This window comes from Trichechus manatus, unplaced genomic scaffold, assembly GCF_000243295.1.
Source record: "Trichechus manatus latirostris isolate Lorelei unplaced genomic scaffold, TriManLat1.0 scaffold00054, whole genome shotgun sequence".
Classification (NCBI taxonomy): Eukaryota; Metazoa; Chordata; class Mammalia; order Sirenia; family Trichechidae; genus Trichechus; species Trichechus manatus.
The window spans coordinates 15,224,336-15,243,083 of NW_004443990.1; the positions used below are offsets into that span (position 1 = coordinate 15,224,336).

At 55.2% G+C, this 18,748-nt stretch overlaps 1 protein-coding gene across 1 annotated transcript in view; it reads right to left on the minus strand.

Moving 5' to 3' along the window:
* Positions 1–5,008: 5,008 nt before the first annotated feature.
* The window catches only part of SRCIN1 (SRC kinase signaling inhibitor 1), a 40,215-nt gene continuing 26,475 nt past the window's right edge, over positions 5,009–18,748 (minus strand). Inside the window, exons 13-18 of the mRNA XM_023732642.1 lie at positions 18,295–18,541; positions 17,562–17,796; positions 15,589–15,743; positions 15,085–15,237; positions 9,911–10,057; positions 5,009–5,143 (exon numbers count right to left, since the gene is read on the minus strand). Of these exons, the coding sequence (XP_023588410.1) occupies positions 5,009–5,143; positions 9,911–10,057; positions 15,085–15,237; positions 15,589–15,743; positions 17,562–17,796; positions 18,295–18,541 (1,072 nt within the window). The remainder of the gene's footprint in view (positions 5,144–9,910; positions 10,058–15,084; positions 15,238–15,588; positions 15,744–17,561; positions 17,797–18,294; positions 18,542–18,748) is intronic.

Sequence of the window (18,748 nt, forward strand, 5' to 3'; positions counted from 1 at the left end):
GATGAGTGAAGAGCCTGGCATAACCTATGGCATGCGGTTTATGGTCCCATTTGTTACTTGATCTTGAACTGCCATTGAGTAGGGAAATGAGGGGGTTTTTGGCTACTTGCCCAAATTTCTGGCAATAGGATGGAAGAAAGAAGGCAAGATCTGTTGATTTTCTAAAAAGGACATAAGGGGTGGTCTGGGCAGGATAAGGTCTGGTTGTCTGCAAGTCCAAAGATTGGGGCCAGGCTGCTGGGGACCTTGGCAGGTGGTGGCCCCATGGAGTGGGTATTCCCTGTAGACAGTGAGCAGATTTCCAACCTTTGTCTTTGAGGAGGCTGCTGTCCTTTAGGAGAAGAAAGTGCAACCTCAGTCTTTCCATGAGGGCTGGAAGACTGGCTGTAGGACATGTTCTTTATCTCATGGGATAGAAGTGATGGAGATGGGGTGGGGGGGGTAGGTTGGGAGAGAACCAGTAATACATCAGATCTCAGCCAAGCAACAGAATGCCTGGAAGGAGAGCCTTAAAGACCCTTAGAACATGCTAGAATAGTGGCACAGCCTTCAGAATTCCAGGAAAACCTGAAACACCCAAACAGGGCATCTAGTCCACTCAATGGTGGATCAGGCTGGAGTCTGACGTGGTTGCCTGGAAGGGTTGGGGCAGCTTGCTGCCTACAGGGTCAGAATCCAGGGCCCCCCTGCATCCAGGATCAAAGGGAACCTGGGGTAAGTCTCCTCTCAGGGGCCTTCCAGTTTCAGAGGAGACCAAGGGGTAAGCCTTTGAGGAGGAGAAAGGAGAAATGTACCATGAGCTGGGCTGAGCAGGAGCTTCAGACTAGTGTTTTTCAAACTGGGTTTTGACCCATTAGAGGGTCATGAAATCAACTCAGTGAGTTGTGACCAAAGTTATTAGAAAACGGAATTTAACAGAAAAGCCAACATTCTATGTAGTAAGTGCTGTTTCATTAAGAATATGCGTGTGCGTACATATGGGTTGTACTGGGTCGAGATGTAAAATGTATTTCTTTTTTATTGTTGTAAAAATATATAAAACACTTGCCAATTCAGCTGAAATGTATTTCATACTGCGGTTTTTTTTTGTTTTTTTTAAAGTTTGGAAGCTGCTGCTCTAGAAAGGCTAGGCAGACACCACGAAGGGTCATCCCCTCAAAAGACAGGAGGCCGAGACCTGACCCAAAGGACTGCTTGGTTTGGGGGGGAAGCACTGCCTTGGTGTCAGGCAGAGCTGGACTGAAGTCCTAGCTCTGCAACTTACTAACTGGGTGACACCGGCTGAAACCCTGCTGTCTCCGAGCCCCGGCTTTGTCGTTAGCAGAAGCAAGTAGTGCTAGTAGTTTTTGACTTATGGTTGTGGGGGTGGAACACCCGGCCGCAAGCAGGCCCCCCCCATAGAGTTAGTGGTGTTCCCCGCCAACATCCAGGATGGTGCTGGTTCTCCTAAGCCCTCGGGGTGGGGGGGGCGGCACCAGCCCCACAGACCCTGTGTCCACTCCCCTGCCTTCACACCCCTGCCTGCTGGCTGTCAGGGGTTCTCTGTCCTCCACCCCATCCCAGCACCTTCCAGGCCCTCAAGGGTGAAGATGAGAAATAATCAGACAGCAGCCTAGGGGAAGGAGATCTAGGAGAGGAAAAAAGAAACAAGTTTTATTAAAGCCCCAAACACTTGGCTAGAAAAACCGAAAAGGAAAGATAGCAGGGAAGTGGGGAGAAGAAAAAAGGACATTAAAAAAGAGAGAGACAGAAAACACAGCAACCCTTTCCATGTAGAAATTATCAAGTTACACCGACGGAGGTCACAGAATATCCACAGAAGCCATCACTGCTACACCAACACGGGCCCTACAGGGTGGAAGGGCAGGGGGGGTGGAGCTGAACTCACCCTGGTGGGGGGCCCCCGCCTGGGACCCACTCAGAGCCTTGGGCCCGAGGCTCCTGGGGAAACAGCATATTGTGGAAGGGGCAGGAGAGAAACCCCCCATGCGAGTAACACAGCACAGTGGGCAGGGGTTGGGAGGGACCAGGTACAGGGGTCCCCCTTGATGTCTTAGTTTTCTCGTGGTCAATCACACACTGATGGACAGAGCAGCGAGGCGCATGCAGCTGTGGGGGGCATTGACGTGCTGTGGGCTTTGAGGGGGCTGGGGCAGGGGGCTTGGGACGGGAGCCAGAGTGAGTGGTGCAGGGTGACGGGAAACACACACACACACTCCCACACACCTGGGTCTGCACCAGCACACCCCTGCGCACACATGCACACGGCAGGAGCACACGCCTTGCACACAGGTCTCATGCACCTCCAAGTACAGGCCTCTGTCCACACATGTGGCCCCCACACATACAAGTCTCTCATAGCTACACATGTCTGCACACACCCACCGCACACAGCCTCACCCACAAAGCTCCTCGCAAACCAGCATGCAATAGGCACGTGCCAGTGCCCAAACAGACTACATGCACCTATGTGCGCAAGCCTCCCTGCACACACGTGGTAGGCCACACCTGTGCACGCATGCTCCGTGCATCCACACGCACATGCTTCCTCACCTCACACACAGGTAAGTGGGCTTGTGCCTGCGCGCGCGCGCGCGCGCACACACACACACACACACACACAGTCTGCACACAACTCCACGCAAATGCCTCCCAGCCCATAAATGTGCAGGAACCAAAGTGAAAGAAAGATGCAAATCCCAGTGGGCTCTATTTGAGTGAGTGGAGCGGGGCACACAGCTCCCTCCATCTGCTCCTCAAGGATGGACACTGCCCCCTCCCCCCACAAAGGGACATTCAACTCAGGACAATGACAGTGGGGCACATATTCAGGTCACCGGGCTGAGGGAGGGAGATGGGAGCAAGTGAAGAGTAGCAAGCAAAGAGTAATGGAGTGGAGGGAGGAGGGGGCACCACTCCCCCCTCCCCTCCCAAGTCAGAGGGTCTCTGTACAGCCAAATCAAACCAAACCGTGTCACTGGACCACAGAAGCCAGGCCAATGTGCCCACCCCCGGCCCCCCTCCCCTGCCAAAACAGCGGCCAGGGAGAGAGTGCCGTGGTTTTCTTTTTTTTTTTCTTTTTTAAATATTTATATATATTTATATTACGTATATTATATATATATATATAATATGTAAATATATTTTTAAAACAATATAAAATGTTAAGACACTTCACTTAAATGTAAAGAGTTGCCTGCAATTAAAAGTAATTGCATCATTTATGAGGTCCTTTTTTTTTTTCTTTTTTCTATTTTCCAGGGTTTTTTTTAAGGAGGAATTTTTTTTCTCTTCTTTTGTTATTTTTCAAAAAGGCTTGCTTGCCTTTGTACAAAAATGATCCGAAGCTAAAAAACAAGGATGAACCAACTTAAAAAAAAAAACAAAAAAAACCAACAACAAAAAAAAGAAATGAAGAAACACAACCCAGCTCCCCCTCCCTCCCCAAACCCCTGGCTCTCCCTAAGTGCTGACCTACCCCCTGCCATGCCCCAGGGCAGAAGTCTAAGTCTGGGGTTCCCCCCACTCAGTGGCTCCTTCCTTCTGTGCTTACTAGGGGGGACTAATCCCATCTCCCCCCCTCTCCTGTGCTTACCCCACTTTGTGCTCCAAATCAGAACCCTGCTCCCTGGGACCCCTCACTCCATCCTCCTCCCCTTCCCCACCCACATAACCTCCCTGCTGGCTCCTCACTATACCCTCTGGGGGGCTAGGGCTAAGAACCACAGTCGGTCTCTTCTCCCTTTCCAAGACCCAGCCTAAAGCCAGTCTTCACGATCCACACCTTCTCAGGCCACCCATAGGCCAGGGCTGGTCAGGCCTCAGGTACTCTCAAGGATCTCACCTGGAGTCACTAGCTCTCCATTTAAATACCAGGTCCTACCCCCTCCCTAAAAACCCTCAAAGGGAGGTCAAGTCACCCCCCATTGGGGGGTCAGAGTGTCTTCACTGTCCCCATAAACTCCCTCTCTAGTCTTCCTCCCAACCAGACCCTTCCCACCCGCCAGGCCTCAAAATCTAATTTTTTAGGCCCCTCATGCTTGTCCACCCCACCCCATTAAATAAGTTAATGTTATTTAAAGTGCTAAATTAGGAAACTAAAAGCACCCAGTACCCCTTCTCGGGGCTGCCCTCTCCCAGGTAGTGCCCCCAGTGGTGGCTGCCTGCTCCAACCACCCTCCACAGCTGACACAGCCCAAAATGACCTCCTTCCTCCACTCAGCACAGGCCAGCAGCTCCTTATGGCCAGTACAGTGAGTCCCAGTAAGCAAGCTCCTCTCCCAGGATACACAGATTCCATGGCCTCACACACACTCTGAGGCTTCTCAGACTCCCGCCTCCATCTCCAGCCTGTCCATCATGATGCCAGGACTGAGGGGGCATGAGTGGAGGGGTGCACGGTAGCAGCAGACTTCACTCATATCCCGAGGTTGGACAGGGAGTGGTGCTGTCTCTGGGACCAGAGTCTCCCCACGTCCCATTTTCCAGCCTGATATCGGGGTTGGTCCAATGTCCAGGTGTTCCCTCAGGAAGGTATCCAAGTAAGAGGAGAGGGCATTTCTCGCAGCCTGCTCCAAGTCTCCGTGGCTCAGAGTTTGTCTGGAGTTCTCTTGGGAAGTTAGGGGGAAGACGGGGAGGGAAGGGAGGGTGCAGAAACTGCAGGATGGACTTGGGAGGAAGAGTGGTGAAAGAGAAAAGGGAGAGACAGGAAGTGGGCCAACAGGAGGCCATTTTGGAATAGGAAATCAAGGGAAGGTGGTGTGTTTGGTTTTTAGTTTTACTGTTTTGCTTTTTAAAAAAAGATAATTAAAAGTGAGTCATTCAAAAAACCAAAAACACCAATAGCGGATGGGTGTAGATAGTGGAGGGGGCCACACCAGTGGCAAACCCTTCAGAGGGTCTGGAGAATGGGGTGGAGGTGGGGTGGAGGTGAAGGGAAGAAGAGTGTGGAGAGAAATGGCAGGGGTGAGGGAGGGGGACGGGCTGAGATGGAGGTGTGAGGGGGCTTCTAGAAGGAGATGGAAGAATTCCTCGCCCCAAAAGAAGTCAATATGGGGATAGAGGTTCTGGAAGCCGAAGGCTTTTCTGAGACTGGGCTCGAGGTCTCATTTGACCCGCTCATCTCTTTAGATGGTTTAGTGGCCTGGAACGAAAACAGGGGTCAGGGGTCAGAGAGAGGAAGGGAGAGCCTTTACACTGGCCCCCAATCAAAGCTTTAAAAATTAGAAACTTCCCACAAATCCAAGAGAAAATTAACTGCAAAAGGAAGAAACCAGAGGGGGATCTGGAGAGTCAGGGAGAGAGCGGGCCGCAGCAGAGGCAGAAAGGAGGTGGAGGAGTGCAGCGCTGGACAAAAGGACCTGGGAAGCCGGAGTGGGAGGATAGGTCCACAGTTACTGATGGAAAAGAGAGAAGGCAGAAGAGAGAGAACCAGAGAGGCACAAGGGAGACTGTGCCCAAGACACGAAGGCAGGGAGACAGGGAGTGGGTAGAGGGCAGGGGAGGGAGGAAGAAGAAGTGAAATGTTAGCTGCGACTGGGGTGCAGCCCTTCTGGCAGGGAGGCGAGAGGGGAGCAACCAGGCTGGGGGTGCACAGGCTGTTAGTGCCAGTGGCCAGCAGTCCAGTCCGGCCCCCTCCAGCCTCAGCCGGTCTAGTGGTGGGACCTGAGAAGCAAGCTTCTCCTCCTGGGAGAGCACGCCTCTAAACAGCCCCCACATGGAACCTGGGAGGGTAGGCCCTGATCAGGTTCAGCTCTGGCCCCCCGCCCAATGCAGGAACCACCCCCCCACCCCCCACCAGTGGTCCTCCAGCTTTCAGTTGCTTCGCACTGGTAACACTTGGGAAGCTCCCTCCCTCATGGGGTGTTCTGCGCTTATTGGTCAAGCTCTAATAGCTAGAAATACCCACCCTCTCTCCTCCCCACCTCCACCAGACTCTCTGTCCTGGAGGTTTGTTCTCTGGAGCTGGGGTCTCCAAATTATGGCTTGAAAGCCATATGCATCACCTCAAAGGGATGACATGTAGCACGTGTTACAAAGGCAGATTCCCAGGCCTGCTCCAGCATCCATCTCTTGCCTGGGCTCAGGAATCTGCATTTTAAGTAAGTGCCTCAGGTGACTCCGCTGTACCCTTAACTCTGAGATCCTCTAGATTGGCGCTACACAGAGCGGAGGTTCTCCCTGGAATTGTATGCATTCTCCCTCACAGCCTTGTTTAGCTATTCGTGTGATAACCAACTGCCTTGATTTAAAAAAAAATAAAGACTGAAAGGAACAGGACTGAAAACTGAATCCTGTGGCACATCACCGGTGGGGGGGGGGGACCTTCCTGTAGGTTAGGTCTGGGTGGGTCACTCCATTTCCCACAGGCCCATATCAACACCTGATCTCCCCTGATCCTGAGCACAAGGATATGGGGTAGCTCTATCATATGCTTTGCTGGAGTAAAGCTAAACCAGAAACCAAATCCATTGCCCCCAAGTCAATTCCGACTCATAGTGACCCTATAGGAGAGAATAGAACTTCCCCATAGGGTTTCCAAGGAGTGGCTGGTAGATTCCAACTGCTGACCTTTTGGTTAGCAGCCAAGCTCTTAACCACTGCGCTAGACGGTGCCAAAAGCAGGCCCTGCCTCCAGTAACCCGGGAACTCCTTCCAAGGGAAACAAGGAGACCAAGCCCTGACTACTGCTGGCGATCACCATTTTTCCTTTCACATGTGCACCAATGGTCCACATTCAACGATTTGTCCTGCTTTTCACTGGGAACATATATCCAGCTCACCATTCTGTAGTTCTCAAAGTCTACAGTTTACCTCTTTGGGACTTCTGGCCCCTCTCCTTTTATATGGTTGCTCATCCATTACTCAAAGGAGTTTTAGGGCCATACCCACAAGATGTTTTGCTTCACTGAGTCCCTTGCCGAGTGCCAACCATGTGCCAGGCATAGCCCGTGCCCTCATGGGGCTCCCACTACCTGGGCCTAGAGACAAAGTCATTGAAGGCAACCAGAAGCTCTCCTATTATCTTGTCACTTACCTTGGGCTTCAGTGCCCTGCCCCCTCCCTCTACCCTTCTCCATTTAAAGGTCTTTCTCCCAAAGTCAGATGGAAGAGAAGCACATCCACTTTCTCTCTGGTGTGTCTTCACATCTCACCATGTCCCCAAGCAAGGTAGCGATCCACCCCAGCTCTCCTTTGTGTTCTGAACTTATCTTTCTAGTTAAAAGCCTTTTCTGTTCCTTCCTTTTAGCATTTTTCAAGAGCTTCAGTCCATCTCAAGCTTGGGTCTTGAACACGTGCCTTCTCGGCTAGCGCTGCCGCTTGTCTTCACCCAGGTGCCATGCCCTTTCTTCCATAGTCAGAGCAAGCCCTTTAAACATCAGCATGCAGCAGCATGCACCAGTTTACGTGGATGCTGCTCCCTTTCTTCTTCACGGACACCATTGTGGTCACACTGGTAAGCATTTGTTTTTTTAAATCCTCTCAGGCCATCTTCCCTCCCGGGAGACTCTGGCTGTAGCACCATCCAAAACCCACTTTCCTAAAGCTGAGGGAACACTTCCAACCGTGCCCAGGGGCCCTGCCCTGTGCAGCTTGAAGTTCTCAGGTGACACAGCAGCTGCCTCCAAAGGTTCCTGTCACCTTCATTTCACCAGCCAGTCCTCCTCTGCTGGTTCCAATTACATTGAGAGAAGCAGAACGTTGTCACCTTTGTGGCAAGGGAGAAACCTCCGAGACCTATAGCCTTCAGCTGGATGAAACGTGGAACAGTTGGCTGAGCCCAGAGAGCTGAGCCCTGCACGCACGCAGCTCTGCCGCCTAGGCCAAGTCCACCCCTTGCTCTGTGCCCAGAGCACGCGGACTAGCTCTCCATGCTCCGGGGCGTAGACTTCCATTAGGGTGTCGCTCATCTCCTTGTTGCCCACCTCCTCCAGGGCCATTCCCAGTACCCCCTCCCCACATGCCCTTCTTCCTTGCTAACTGAATCCTGCCCAAATCAGGCATCAAGAGAAGCTGGGCTTCCCCCAGCCCATGGAGTGAATCCTGATAGATCTACGCCAATTAGAGCAATGCCTTTCTCCTTGCCAGTGACTGACTTAAGGATGGGCCAATGAGAAGAGAGGGGAGATCTGTGGGGGACTTTGACAGAAGCCGGGAGGGGGGTCAGTCACAATGATAGACTAACAGGACCAGAAGGTGGAAGGAGGCCAGATCCTGATGACCTTGAACTGCTGAATCCACCAACCCTGAACCTTCCTGCTTTCAGACTTCTTGTTTGGCTAGATAACACCTTTCCTTATTGTTTAAGCCATTCTGAGTTGGGGTTTCTGTTCTGTGCAGCTAAAAGCATTCTAACTGATACACGTGAGGCCCAGTGTTACTCCCCTACTGCTCTTCGCTTCCACTTTTTGTTTTCTTTTAAGGTATAGTGAGCATGAAACGAGATAACGTACATGTGAACATCTATAAACATCAGCTGTTCTTCGGGGCATGAAGGAGGGAGCAGCTTGGATAGGATGAGGGAACTCCTCCACGGTGGTGGCCGGAAAGAAGGGTGAAGGTAGGCTGTTGACAAGACTGTTGCAAGAGTGTTTGGGGAATCCCGCCCCCTCGCTGCCTTCCTGGGCACCCACTGGTGACAGAATGAGCCACCACGGCAGCACCGTGACAGGTCCTGGAACTCAGGACCGGGAGTGACAGTGCAGGCAGATGGCAGGGAGGCAACTGGAAGTGGCAGGGGAAGGTGTTGGAGGGGGGGACTCTCAGGGTATACCTGGGGAAGACAGTGTGCGGACAGGCTGGCCAGGGCAGGCGGGGTCTGGCTGGCCAGTTTTTGTAGGTTCTCCCAGGAGCCACTGCACAGGCAGGGCCTTGGGTGCCCAGGGCTGTCGCAGCACCGTGTGGCAGGAAGGGCTTTGGGACGCCTGGTTTCCAGTCCCGGCTCTGATGCCAGCTTGCTGTGTGCCCCTGGGAAGTCCCTTCCCTCGTCTGTAAAGGAGGTGGCTGGCCTCCATCTCTAACCTCCTGCCCCTGAGCCTAGACGCTCTTCAAGTCAGAGCACGTGGACATTCCATAGCCTCTGACCCACTCCAGCACGTGCGCAGAGTGGGCCTGGCATCCAGGGCTGCTACGGTAGTTACCGAACCAAACCAGGGCGCTAAGGGGCTCTCTCAACACCCTGGCCAGGGACCACCCTGCACCCTCCCCCAGCCACATGGACAGGCACAAGTGAGGTTTGTCTACTCCTTATATGGTCCCCAAGCCTGCTCATTAAATCTGAAAGAGGCTGCAGTGTTCCTGTAACTCCCTCCGCATCCCCACCCCTTCTGCAGGCCAAAGTACCTCTCCCTTGTCCCCCACCACCCCAATGTCAGCTGTGAATCCAGTGAAACCCAGCGACAGTCTGAAAAGCGGATGCAAAATCGGTTTCTCCCTTGGCTAGGGTATTTCACCTAAGAGCTAGAGAGGGGCTAAGATGAGAGTGGGGGCCTCCAAGAGCCCTGGGGACCAGAGAACAGGGAGAAGGAGACAGAGGGGAGGAGTAGGGGGCAGGAAGATGGAGGAGCATAAAATTCCCTCTCCCCCGCCCCAGGGTAGGTGAGGTAGGCACCCCCTTCCCAACCCCTTTCAGGAGCAGGGTGATGGGAAGCCAGGGGACTCCTGAGAGGGAGGGGGCCTGGCTGAGAACTCACGTTCTAACCTGATTCAGAGTGTTGGGATTAGGGGGAAGAGGGAGAAGGTGGTTCAAGTGATTGGTGGGCAGTCCTGGCCTGGAAGGGTCTCTCTGGGCAGCAGAGGGGGGCGGCAGCCACAGGAATATTGGCAGGGGATGCCCGTGAAGAGCAGGAGCTCAGCGCAGGTCCCCAGGTGCTAAGGGACCCTGATGGGCCCGCCCCCGCCCCACCCTTACCTGCTGCTGGGCCTGGATCCTCATGTACTCTGCCCTCTGCTTGCCGTGCTTGCTTTTGTCGGGGCTGCCTGCCTGGCCCTGGGCTGCCTTCAGCCGAGAGGCCCCTGGAGTCACCACCTTCATGGGTGGCACGCTGCCACCGCCACTCTGTGGGAAGAAGTAAAGGGTTGGGTTGGGGGTTTCAGGGAGAGGTGCCATCATGCAGGGCCCCAAGGGACTTGGTGGGGTCTCTGGGGCCAAGACCTCCTCAGTGGAGACCTGGAGACTCTCTTTGGATCCATATCCCAGTCCAGGACTCAGGTTGGGTCACTGTACCCAGGCATAAGGGCCCCCCAACAGCTCGTGAGTGAAAACTCTGGTGGTTCCCTTGAGTAGCCCAGGGACAACCGGTACCCTCCTAGGGGAGTCACTTCTAAAGTGAGGGTTCCTGGCCCCACCCCTACTCCAGACAAGGGGTCCCCATCCTGGGCACAGGAGCACATGGCAGGCAGAGCAGTCCCAGGCCCATACCTTCCTCCCAACAGGAGGATGGGAGTGGAGTTTCCGCAAGATGGAGGAGACTTGAATCAAGTTGGGCCCCCTTGAACCACCCCAGGTAGTAGGTCTGCCCAGATGCAGGCAGAGAAACCACAGAGACAGAGAGAGTCAGAGACAGGGGAGGGAAGGGAATAAGTGGGTGGAAATGGGGGAAAGAACTTTATTTGTTCGTGTACAGATACAGAGCAGCAGGGAAGACGCCTGGTCCCTGCCCAGGGCTGGGTGGGTAGACCCCTGGGTAAGCTGGCTTCCCAGCCCCCCTGGGCTCTGCCTGCAAACCACTGCCCAGTGCCATGTTCCCAGGAAGACAGCAGGAGTTGAGAGAAGGCCAGTGGGAGGAGGGGGCTGGCATGGTGTTCCTGCAGCCCCCACTCCCTCCAGCTCTGAAGACAGACAGACTGGAACGTGGAGGCAGCAAGGCTGCACAGTGGAGGAGACAGCCACCTGGGGGCCCAGGGGCGGTGCTGGGGTGCTGCCCGGGGGCCCCATGGTGGTGACTGTGCCCATCGTGCTCAGCGTGGCTTCCAGCTCCCGGAGTGTCTCCTCCAGACTGTCCACCTGCTGGGGGGTGGCGCCCCTCACTGTGCAGCCCAGGCCGGCGGCCAGCGGGCCCTGGCACTCCCTGCTGGTCTGAGCATCACATCCAGAGTCCTTGCGGGTCTCCTCTGGGTGGGCCTCTGTGGTGGAAGGCCCCTGAGTCCCATCCAAGGTTGGTCCTTGAGGACAGGAGGCCCCGGCTCCTCTATCCTCTGGCCTGTGGCCCCCTCTACTCAGTCTCCTCAGAGCTGCCCCTTCCTTCTCAGGCATCGAGCTGCTCCTGGGTTGGAGAGCCTCAGCTGCTACCCCTGGCAGGGCCTGTGGGCCACCCCAGCCCCTCTTGCTGCCAGCCAAGGTCCGGGGATGCGGGGTGGGGGCCATCCTAGGGCCAGGTTCCTTGGGCCTGGCCTCTGGTGAGAAGGGAGGGTTGGGGGCACACTCCGTCAAGACGATCCAAGGGACGCAGAAGGCCCTGGGGCCTGGGGAAGCCTGAGGGGAGAAGGAAGATGAGGAAGACTGTAACCCCTGGAACCCAAAGTCCTGGAGCTGGGAATGGGGGGTTAGAGATGGGTGAGCCCAGCCCCTTCCTTTCACTGATGGGGAAATGAGGCAGGGGGAGGCAGAGACAGAGCTGGGGCTAGAACTCAGGTCTTTTTCCACCACACCCTACGGCCTCCCACTTTCTGGCAAAGCTGCCAGTTTACCTAGAAGCACTGATACATGTCGCTTGCCATCTCCCGGGTTAAACTCTGGGAGCAGGTCTCATCTTGTGCTTACCCCTGATGAGTCTGCTCATCTGTGCAATGGGAGAACAGTAACACCCTCATGATGGGGTTGGTGAATGACGCGAGCTCATGTGGGCACATGGCATGTTGTAAGCACGATAAATACGAGCTGTTCGTTGAAATGTACTGAATGACTGGGACCGTCAGCTCAGTGGGCAGAGACCTCGAGGATGGGGCTGTCATTCTGTCTCAGGCCAGGATGGTCTCCCCCACCCACCTCCTTTCACAGCCACAAGGTGAAGGGCTCGGCCTTTGCCAAGTTCCTCTGCTGCACACAAAGTCGGCAAAGCTCCCTCTGGCCATCTGTTTCTGAGTGAGCATTCCAGGCTCTGGTCTCAGTGGGGGGTGGAGAGATGCCCCCAGTTGTCCCCCCTCCAACTTCAGGGAATCCCAGTTCTAATTCTGAGCATCAGTTTTGTGCTGGGCATTGTCACATACGTCCTCATCTTCAATCCTCACTGTAACCTGTGACATGGCTACTACTCTCACTGTGGTCACTTTACAGATGAGGAAGCCGAGGGGAGGGAGATGAAGCGATTCACCCAAGGTCATTTACCCACAGCTAATCAGTGGTAGAGCCAGGATTTGAACCCAGGCAGTCTGACTCCAAGACCAGTGCTCTTTCCACTAGAAGGGGCCATGGGAAGATGCATGGGGAGCCACAGGGACCCCAACCCCTCCCCACCAAGGCAACCCACCCAGCCCTGCCACCTGCTTACCTGGAGGTGGCGGTGCAGACTGAGGAGGCAGAGTGGATGGCCCCAAGCCCGCCTGGCTCCACTGCCTGGTGGCACCGCAGGGTGCAGAGGATCAGCCAGACCCAAAAGGCTAGGGATGGGGCTGTGCCCAGAGCCAGAAAGAGGCAGGGGCTGGGTGCAGTGGGTCAAGGTGCTGAGGGCACAGCCAGCTCAGGAGGTGCCCCTTCCATACTCCCAGCTTTGTGGACTGCTCTGTGCCCATCCTTTGCCCAGCAGATGGCATCATCCACCCATCTGGTGCCCATCTGCTTCCCCAGGCCGGGGAGCCCAAAACACCACCAGGCTTCAAGCCAGGCCAGAAGTCAGGCGGTGGCCAGCAGGGAGCGTAGTGTGGGCCAGGGAGAACCGGATGAGGAAAGTGATTGCGTTTGTGCACAGGAGGCTGCCCCTCCCCTGAGCCGGGGCCCTCCTGTCCCAACCTGACTGGGCAGAGGGAGAGATACCCAGACCCCCTCCCCTGTCCTCCCCAAGCCAGTAGCACAGCCCCCAGGGGTGCAGATGGTGGGTCCACCAGAATTCCCAAGAAACAATAAAGAGGAAATAAGTGCAGCAGGACAGCAGCAAGGACTGAAGTTAGAGAACTTCCCAATGCTGAAAGACACAGGACCAGCAGCCAAGGAAGAGCATGGGTTTCTTCCATTCCAAGTTCCTTGACCAGAGGGGCAAGATGGGACCATGGGAGGAAGAAGGCTGTAGAGGAGGCTTCCCTCGGGGGTGTCTTGGCCCCCAGAGCGAGACACATATTCTAGTAGGAGGAACTCAGCCTCCACCTGGCACAGGCAGCAGAGCAGGGGAGACCGGGTGAAGGCTAGGCAGGGGCCTAAGCCAAAGTGATTTTGAGCAAGACCGAAAGTCATCTAGTGAGCAAGATCCAAACTCCAGTCTTGGACCAATTTAAAATGCAGGCTTCGCGCCAGATCGAAAGTCAGGCTGCAGGTCAGAACAAAATACCCCAAATTCAATAGGCCAGACTCAGAACAAGCCTGAAAGAAAGCGTGCACCAAGTACCACCAGGTACCCAGGCAAGAGGCAGCGGGTCTGCCATAGGCTGCCGAAGTTTCCAGGGAAACCTGCCTAGGAGGCCAGAGGGAAGGAAGGCTCCTGCGCCTGGACTCTGGGGAGGGGGTGAGTTCACGTGTGTGAAGCTGGGCTAAGTGCAGGATGCAGGGACCGTGACTGGCGTGTTAGCGGGTTAGCGTGAGAGGTGAGGAGAGGAAGCTGTGGAAGGAAAGGCAGAGAGACAGCCATGAGAGGTGGGGAGCAGACCCCGTTACCTTCCACGTGGGGCCCGGAGCTGAGCCCCTGGGGGGCCCCAGGTCCTGGGGGGACAGCAAGGTGGGGATCGGCTGGTGGCGGGGCGTGGGGGGAAGGGAAGACACTGAACTTCTCTCAAACACCTGGGGAGCAGAAGGTGAGGGCACGTTTGGAGGTGGGGGCAGCAGGGAGGATGATCTGGCCTGGCACTGGGCCCCCAGCCCCACCCCCTTGGCCGTCACCATGGCCACTGGCCCATTCCGCCCTCTCTTCCGTCTCCTCCTCTAGAGGCTCCTGGCAGTACAGAGTCTCCAGGCACTCGGGGGTGGGGCACCTCAGAACACTTGAGTATGGGGGTCTTAGAGCACTAGGAGAGTCTCAGGGCAGTTACGTATGGAGGTCTCGGAGCACTCAGTGTTTTCAGGACACTTGGATAAGGGGGGTTTCGCAGCACTCTGTTCTCAGGACACTCGGGTGTCGGGGTCTTGGAGCACTCTGTTCTCAGGACACTCAGGTATGGGGGTCTTGGAGCACTCTGTTCTCAGGACACTTGTGTATGGGGGTCTTGGAGCACTCTTTTCTCAAGACTCTTGGGTATGGGGATCTCAGCACTCTGTTTTCTAGATATTTGGTATGAGAGTCTTGGAGTACTTTGTTCTCAGAACACTCAGGTATGGGATCTCAGAGCACTCTGTTCTCAGGACACTCAGTTGTGGGGGTCTCAGAGAACTGTGTTCTCAGAACACTCAGGTAAGGGGGGGTCTCAGAGCACTCTGTTCTCAGAACACTTGGGTATTGAGGTCTTAGAGCACTATCTTCTCTGGACAATCTGCGGTTTGGGGGTCTCGCAGCACTCTGTTCTCAGAACACTCAGGTATGGGATCTCAGAGCACTGTTCTCAGAACACTCAGGTACAGGATCTCAGAGGACTGTGTTCTCAGAACACTCAGGTATAGGGGTCTCAGAGCACTCTCTTCTCTGAACACTTTGGGGTTTGGGGGTCTCAGAGCATTCTGTCCTTAGAACACTCAGGTATGGGGGGTCTCAGAGCACTTAGGGGGTCTCAAAGACTACAATCAATAAACTCAAACCTACAAGCACTTCAGATCCCCCCTCCACATTTTTCAGTAGAGAAGAAATCGAGGCGAGAAGGATGGACTCCTGAATGGGGCAGTGTTCAGCTGGTAACCCGAGAGTCCATCCACTTGTCCTAGTCCTGCCACCCGGCCCTGGGGTCAGCCTGGCAGGGAAAGGGAGTGGGCCGTGGCTGAAGGCTCGGGGACAGGGAGTGTCCCTGACCTACCTCCAGCTCTGCGATGATGCGGTCCTCATCGTCCTCATCTTTGATAGCTGAGGCCATGATGGGCGGTGTGGAGGCTGGGCGGGCCACCTCAGACACAGTGCGGCGCAGCTTCACTTGGGGCTTCTGCACCTCCAGCTCTTCCGACTCCGCCTTCTGCAAGGCCAGTGCCCCCGTCAAGACCAGGCTCTGCCCCTTTCAGCACCAGCTCACTCCTCGGCCCACCACTTTCAGACCACCTCCCACCAACCCCAGCTCCATATGCCACTTCCTCTGTCCCCTGCCAGGATTCTCCCCAACAGCAGAGGCCTGGGCTGGAAGTGGAGTAAATACATACCCTTGGGACCCCAAGCCACAAGTACAGAGTCACCACTGGCCACCCCCCTTCTTTCCTTCCACTTTCTCTGAGGGAAATGCCTCACTCCCACCACAGAAGGTCTCCAGAAGTCATCTCAGGCATCCCCCTAATTCAACCCCCTCATCCCTTGCACAAGGTAGGGATGGTACCTTGATGAAGGCTGAGTCTTTCTTGCTGGTGACCACAACCTCACCGGTGCGTGTGGTGGTCAGGCCATGGGAGGAGGGGAAGCTCCGGCGGGGAGGGGGTGGCGGGGGTGACTTGGAGGGCTTCTCTGTGCGGTAGCGGGGCACTGTCAGCTCATCTGCAGACAGCCAAGGGGCTGGGCGTCAGAGGATCCACAGCCCTGAAGTCAGGGTCCCATATCTGACTCCAGGATAAACCCTGCTTCTTCCTCCAGGGACAAGGAGGAGAGGAGAGGGCAGGGGAAAGGACACAGCGGCCCCTCCTCCTTCCTTACCTCCCCTTCCAATACAGTACCAAGCCCTGTCAACTCTTCCTCTTACAGCACTCTAACCCCTCCTACTCAAAGTGTGGTCTGAGGATCAGCAGCATCAGCTACCCCTGGGAGCTCGTGCCACCTGCCGCATCTGCGAATCAGATCTGCACTTTTAACAAATCAGGCAATTCGTGTGCACAGCCCAGCATGAGAGGCACTTCTCTAGCCCATCTCCTCCCCACCCACCCCTCACCCCTGCAGGGTGGGATCTTCATCTTTTCTCAAATGAATGGTTACTATTGCAAGAGCCTGAACCCTCTCACCAGTCTCTCCCTTCGCCAATTGTTCCCCAGGCCCTGTTTCCAGGGCCACCTGCTGAAAGGCCACTCTAGCCAAGATATTCCCCTGCTTTGATCCTCCTGTGGCTCCCCATCACCCCAAGCCCCATCCAAGCTCCTTGGCCCAGCACCCAGCACCCAGCACCGTCTGCACTTGCCAGCCTTTCAGCCTCAGCTCTCCTTGCTACTCCCAGGCTTCGTACCCTGCTCTGGCAACACCAAACTCATGCCTCCAGGCATTTGCCCTCTCCCTGGAATGCCCTCCCTCACCGACCAGAGAAGTGCCTTCTTATTTTCAAGACTCCAGTGGCAAGTCTCCTCCTCTGGGAAGCCCTTCCTGCTTTCCCAAGGCCCCTCTAGGACTGCCCAGCACTGACGCTCCCCTCTGCCATTACAGTTAGCACCCGTATTCTATTTCTGATCTTATGCACTAGGTATGGCCTGTGACGGACTCAACCACGCTGGGAGTAATGACTGTGTCTGCCTCCTGGGGTTGGTGAAATTATAAGGATTAATAAGTAGAAAGCCTTTGGGACAGTTCTTGTCCCATAGTACCCAAAAGTCCGTTGCTGTTGAGTCAATTCCAACTCATACCCACCCTACAGGACAGAGTAGAACTGCCCCGTAGGTTTCCAAGGCTGTAATCCTTTACAAGAGCAGACTGCCACATCTTTCTCCCACAGAGTGGCTGGTGGGTTCAAACTGCCGACCTTTCGGTTGACAGCTGAGCACTTTAACCTGTGCCAGCACGGCTCCTTTTTTCATGTAGTGTCTGGTAAACATAACTATTAATATTATTTCCCCCACTAGATTTTGAGCTCCTTGAAAGCAAGCGCTATGTTATTCATTGCCTTATTCTCAGCACCTGGCACACAGTAGGTACTTAACAAATATATGTTGAAGGAGTGAATGAATGAATGGCGACTGCCATTACTTGTTCGGATTTCTGCCTCCCTTACAAGCCTGTGAGCCTGGGGGTGGGGGCCAGGAACTGTGTCAGCAGCGATCAGCGCAAACCTGGTTCACAGCACACACTCTGGCAAAACATGCAGGGGCAGGGCTCTCTGCCTAGACTTGTTCAGCCTCCCTGTGGTCCTCTAAGCAGCCCTCAGGGCAGTGGGAAAGCCCCGGAGTGTGTCAGGAGGCCAGCTCTACCCCAATTCTCCCAGGCCTCAGTCTCCCCTTAGTGGGCTGAGGGTGGAGATGCTGATCGGCCAGCCCTGCCCTTCTCTGGCAGACTGACCTCCACGATTCTCACCCCCAAGTGCCTCCCCCACCAGCATGAGCTCCTGAGGGTGGGGCCCCCTCCTCTGGGCTCTCCAACTTCCCCTACCTGCCCCCATACCTGAGCCCCTCCTCCCGCTGGGCTCTGTTCGGGGGGCTGCTTTCTGGCCGTGGGGGGTCTTGGGGGGCTTGTGGTCAGGGGTGGGGGCCGGGCCCGGGTGGGCCTTGCTCCCACAGTCCAGGTCAGGGATGGCTTTGAGAAGCTCGGCCTGTGTCTCCTCCAGCAGCCGGTTGATGTCCTTGGCGCTGTACTGGGTCAGGGCTGCTCGCTTCTCCTCCCAGTCCCGCTCAGCAGCCTTGAGAGGAGGGGGCAAGAGTCAGGCTGAATGGGGTGCACTGCTCTGGGATCTCTGTGGTCTCAGCCCCTTCCCCAGTCACACGTGCAAGGAATGGAAAAGGAAGCCTCACATTTGATCTGGGCCCCTAGAGGACCCTTAACTTCTCCTTGCATAATACATGCTTTCCCTACAGGTCTGGAATGTCACCTTCACTATATACTACACTCTTGACATAGTTGGACCTGTTTCTGAACATTCTATTCTGTTCATTGACTGCACAGTTTATTTTTAAGCTAACACCACACTGCTTTAATTATTACAGCTTTACAATATGTTTGTTTATTCTAGCAGGACTAACGTTATCCTTGTTATACTTCTCAGACTTCCATTACAGAAGTGATTTCCCCCTCAGGAAAAAGTACCCACATGCCCAGCACTTCCCACCCTAGGGTGGTGGTAAGAAGGCATGAATCTAGCTCATTCCCCCAACCCACCCCCAATCCCAGGCCCCAGTACCTCAACAGCCACAGCCTTGTCCACGCTTCTCTTGCCAGGAGTGTCCAGGCCTTTGGTGGGGTTGCTGCCCTTGGAGGTTAGGGGGGCACCCTCGGCTGGCCCACTCAGCTCGTGCAGGTTCAGTGGAGGGCTGGATGGTGGCATTTCAAAGTCCAAGCTCTTGTTGAAGTCAGTCTCTGCCGTCATCTTCTTAGGAGACTGATTCAGGAGGTTGTTGGGGGGTGGCCACACACCCTCATCCACTTGCCTGGGGTTGGGAGAGTTGGGAGCAACTGTGAGGTCAGCAGGGGTGGCCCCAAGGGACAGAAGCCTAGCCCGAGGGAGGAGTGTGTGAAGAAGAGCTCTGGGATCTTGCAGGAGAGATGGAAGGGCCAGGGGAGGAGTGACTGCATTCAGTATGAGAGAAAGCTGAGCCTACAACACGCAGAGGGGTCACAGGTCAGCACTGAAGGGC